The sequence below is a fragment of the Mesitornis unicolor genome, unplaced genomic scaffold (genome assembly GCF_000695765.1).
Source record: "Mesitornis unicolor isolate BGI_N332 unplaced genomic scaffold, ASM69576v1 scaffold45028, whole genome shotgun sequence".
Classification (NCBI taxonomy): domain Eukaryota; kingdom Metazoa; phylum Chordata; class Aves; order Mesitornithiformes; family Mesitornithidae; genus Mesitornis; species Mesitornis unicolor.
In genome coordinates this window covers 1,797-4,080 of record NW_010203338.1, presented here as the reverse complement: position 1 = coordinate 4,080, position 2,284 = coordinate 1,797, and the positions used below count along the sequence as shown (strand labels likewise).

Here is a 2,284-nt window from a genome sequence, read left to right as displayed (position 1 = left end):
GGCTTCCTGCTCTAACCCGGAGCTGTGGAGAACAGGTCGCTTCGCGTCTCTGTAGTGTCTTTCTGCGTACCTGAAGGTTGTAGCGTGATGGAGGTGTTCCTCTTTCTCTCCTGACCCCTTTCTGTCGGGCTTCCAGATTTCCTCCGACTTTGTGGTGCAGGTCACAGTAACATAGTACCTGTTGCGCCCCTCTGTGCTCTCCCAAGTCATTGTTGATGCGTGATTCTTTCTGGAAAGGTGCTCAGCTTATGAGTGGCTGCTCAGTACTGCTTTACCTAGTCAGCAGGGGGCAAAATGTAGCTTGTTTTTTTTGAAGTTGAGGGGAGCAAACTTACTGAAAACCAGGTTTTTTTCTATCGGCTGACTTATATTGACTCGATTGCGTTTTTGAAGTAGTTTTCCTTTCAAATTTCAGAATGTTTATAAACTTGTAATGCTTCATTGATATTCAGTCTCTTGAAAAGCTAGAATTTCTCACTGCTGAAAATGTTGTTGGTAACAGTTCAATAAGTATTGGCTGGTCTTGGAAAAGATATAAATTGTTTGTGTGAGTCATGAGCTCCACATGAAGATGGAGCTGACTGTCTTTGTGCGATGATCTGGGGACACTTAGTGTGAAATCTCACACTGTACCGCTGTCACTTAAGGTCTGTGGTTTGTTTTAGGAACCTTGAGGCATCTTGCTGAATTAAAAAGCCTTTTCAGTGTAAATTATAGAGGGTTTGAACAGTTTTATTTTTTGAATAGTCAAATGTGTCAGTTCTCTTTATCAAGATAGGTAAATTCATGATTTTCCAGATAAACGATAGGGACAAAGAACTCTTGTGTTCAGCAACAAAGCCCATGGTCTTGTCTTGCAGGTGGCTGGCATCCAGTAGCCTTTTCCCTCTGTCATGCATCCACACAAGCACATCTCTGCAGAAATCCAAGAAGTGGGAGAAAAAGAACTGGGTCGTCTACCCTCCGCAGCTGCCTGGAGAACCTCGCAGACCAGCTGTAAGGATACACCAACGAATATCCTTACCTGTTTATGTTTAGTGATTCCTGGTTTTGATAACAGCAGGTTTATGCCTGTCCCTCTGTGTCCACTCTTACTGATAATTTTATAGCTGAGAAGTACGGTTAACCGTGAACAGAAGCAAGCCTCTTAAGTTGCACGTGTAAACAAGTGGTGTGTATTTGATCACTGAAGGGACTGATTAGTGCTGCTTTCTCTACAGTGCAGCTTGAGATAATTTTAGGTCAATTCTTCAGTATTTCCTCAGCCTTGAGAATTGATATTTTGGAATTCCATTTTTGTCATTGTTCCTCATTGGGAATTAATGTGTTGTGCCCTCTATTAGGCGTACTGCTCAGCAGAGTAAAGATTTTGCATCTCAAAAGCATAGGGGTTTTTTGGACATGTGCTTTTGTGGCCCATGAGTATTTACAGCTTCTGTGATCATTATGGCCTAGGACATGGGAATACATGCTGAGTACTGTGCCAACTAATGCGGTGTATGTAAAAATGCAGATACCAACCAACTTGCTTATTAAATCAGTTCATAAAGAATGCCATCTCCTTCAAATTTGTATGGATGTTAAATTTTCCTAGCTAGTTTTGGTCCCTGTTGGTACAGTAATAATGCTGAGTGAGTCTTCGGAGCCAGCTCTTTGTGCCAATCGAACTTGAAACCCTCTTCATTTCTGAAGAGCTAATTAAGTTCATTTTGGTAATACCGTGTAGTTGCTGTCCCAATAAGCTGACTTGACAGCAGAGTAGTACTTTTAATACTGAATGGGCATGTCAGTCTTAGACTGCTTCAAAAGGCAGGGAGGAAGAAAGGAAAAGATTATGAAAAATCTTCCAGTTCTCTCTTTCTGGGACTGCTGTTTGTAAACTGATTCTCATAAAGCTCCATTAAAACTTTCTGTATGCTAGCTATTTTTTAAAATGCTTTCTGTCTCAAATGGCAAAGGTATGCCTGGTTTGGTATGTTCATGGTATAGTAGGGGAAGTCGTTTTATTTCTAGTAGAAAAACAGATTGTGAAGCAGAGATGTATGCACCATTCTTGTTTTCACAGCAAAATTACTGATCCCCTTAACTTTTTTTTTGTGCCTAGGAAATATATCACTGTCGGAGGGAAATAAAATACAGCAAAGATAAGATGTGGTATCTGGCAAAACTGGTAAGCAAAAAGTGCTTTGTCCTGTGTTTGTTAGAACACAACATTTAGTTGCTGTATTGGCCTTAGCAGCGTAGTTCAATCACAGTCCAGTTAGAGTCTTGAGAACAGAGTCCT

General features: G+C 40.9%; 1 protein-coding gene across 1 annotated transcript in view; it reads left to right on the top strand.

Annotated features, from left to right (window-relative positions):
* Window positions 1–860: 860 nt before the first annotated feature.
* MRPL22 (mitochondrial ribosomal protein L22) overlaps window positions 861–2,284 on the top strand; it is a gene marked incomplete at both ends in the record, with an annotated part of 2,810 nt that continues 1,386 nt past the window's right edge. The window contains 2 exons of the mRNA XM_010190670.1: window positions 861–996; window positions 2,105–2,170. Coding sequence (XP_010188972.1) covers window positions 861–996; window positions 2,105–2,170 — 202 coding nt within the window. The remainder of the gene's footprint in view (window positions 997–2,104; window positions 2,171–2,284) is intronic.